Source organism: Chaetomium globosum, genomic scaffold (genome assembly GCF_000143365.1).
Source record: "Chaetomium globosum CBS 148.51 scaffold_8 genomic scaffold, whole genome shotgun sequence".
Lineage (NCBI taxonomy): Eukaryota > Fungi > Ascomycota > Sordariomycetes > Sordariales > Chaetomiaceae > Chaetomium > Chaetomium globosum.
Window position 1 is genome coordinate 208,821 of NT_165983.1, and position 1,894 is coordinate 210,714.

Here is a 1,894-nt window from a genome sequence, read left to right on the forward strand (position 1 = left end):
TGCTATCTCAATGGGCGGGAGAAGGCGTTAGGGGAGAGGGAGTGCCATTGACTAGTGATGTCTTGCTTTTTTTGATTCAGGTACGGCGCTACAATGGTACCTGGCATGGCACATGGATGATGTGCGTGCTGGCGGCTGGGATGGGGATACGCCTAGGATGGAGACACGCCGCGCGGACGGGGGCACGAATCACCAAGTATGACGACACAGAGGTTGCAAATGCTAGATTGCAGGCGCTAGAATGCGGAACATAAACAAGACAGTCGCTAGAACGCCCCCATATAGACAAAGAAAAGACAGCGAACGCCATGTGCCGGGCCCAGAGGCCACCCAACCAACCAAGCCACGCTACGCTACGCTCCCAAGCAGCCGTCAACTCCCACAAACGCCGCCCCTATCATCCCGTCCCTCTTTAACGAACAAAGAAGGGTATCCATATTACCAGGAAAACCGCTAACCGACCCAAGACCCAAACAGAAGGCTCAAAAACAAGACCAAACAAATGCTGCCGACAGAAACTCAAAACAAAAGAACGGGTGCTGTCCGCGACCCCTCGTCCAGCCGCGATGGGGACGGCCGTGACGGGGACGCGGGCGCACTCCCCTCGTCCTTGGCGCTATTGCTCTCCCACAACTCAAAGCTCTCGCCAGCGCCCTCGATGGGGCCAAGGCCGGCAGCTTCTTGCGGCTGCTCGCTACCCCCCATGATGTCATCCACATCGACCCCGTCGACGTCGCCCAGGCTGACCTGCGGTGGTAGCATCTGGGTCAAGCGCTCTTCGGCAAGCCACCGCTGCTCCTCTTCCCCATCTTCCGGGAGAGATGGCAGCTCGTGTGGTTGCTGCGCGCTTTGGCCGACTGTCCCCTCATTGACCACCGCCTCGGGATCCTCCTCGTCACCAGGGATGATGAACACGCTGGAGCTGTCGCACCCGTCGGCGTAGAAATCCACCACGTTCATCTCGCAGAGCGGGCCGCGCCCCTTGAGCAGGAGTACGTCCTCGTCAATGTCGACGGCATCACGCGAGGCGCCCCGTGCGGAGGATGTCTGGCTGACGTCCTCCGGGGGCGGGATGTTCTCCTTGTCCCGGCCCTCGGCACGGTCGCGCTTCGCGCGGCTCTCTGACTCCTCGTCGCTGCTGATGTCAAGGGTGCAGGTGCCGTGCTGGATTCGGTTGGTCTTCTCCTGCTCGGGGGTGTCCTCGTGGATGTCGAAGGACCATGCGGGACGCCTGGTCTGCCGTGGGGATGAAGAAGTCGAGGGCGGCGCTGGAGGCCGGAGTGGTCCTGCGCCTGGTCTTGCTGGGGCGCGAGCTGCCCGAGTAGCCGGGGATGGTGCCCTTGAGGGCGGTATCGAGAGAGAACGGGACGCCCGCCTTCAGGGAGAATGCGGGGGGGTCCGGGCGCTGGTTGCGGCGGCGGGAGAGGATGCCCACGCGCTTGGAAGGGCGGGTTGGCGAGCGGCCGGCGGGGGCCGTCAGCGGCGAGGGGGCTGGTGCTGCTGCTGCGGTCTTGGCCTTGAGTTGAGCGGTAGGTGATTTGGGCTTGAGGATGTTCCGTGACAGAGGGGTAGACGAGGGCCGGCTGGGGGTGCTGAGGACATCCCTGAACGCTGGAGAGGGCGACGCCTTGGCTAGGGTGAAGGTGGGCGGCTTGGTGAAGCTCTTGCTAATATCACCCTTCAAATCGGCACCCTTTGACCGCTTCGAGAATAGCGCACGGGCCACATTCTCGGCGTTGTCAACGTCGTCCACCTCAGAAGCCTTGCGCTTGACGGGAGAGGCGGCGATAGCTTCCGGATGTTAGCGAGTGCCCAGCGGAAGATCCAAGACGATGGACAACACATGGGAGATGCGGGGGTACATTGGGGGTACGCGGGTCGCGGGCATGGGGTA

The 1,894-nt window shown here is 62.4% G+C and overlaps 1 protein-coding gene across 1 annotated transcript; it reads right to left on the reverse strand.

Annotated features, from left to right (window-relative positions):
- Positions 1 to 519: 519 nt before the first annotated feature.
- On the reverse strand, positions 520 to 1,888 carry CHGG_10777 (uncharacterized protein; the record flags this gene model as incomplete). Its single annotated transcript, XM_001226043.1, has 3 exons — positions 520 to 1,164; positions 1,220 to 1,768; positions 1,874 to 1,888. 3 exons carry the CDS (start codon positions 1,886 to 1,888, stop codon positions 520 to 522), a joined length of 1,209 nt encoding a protein of 402 aa, XP_001226044.1.
- Positions 1,889 to 1,894: the final 6 nt, after the last annotated feature.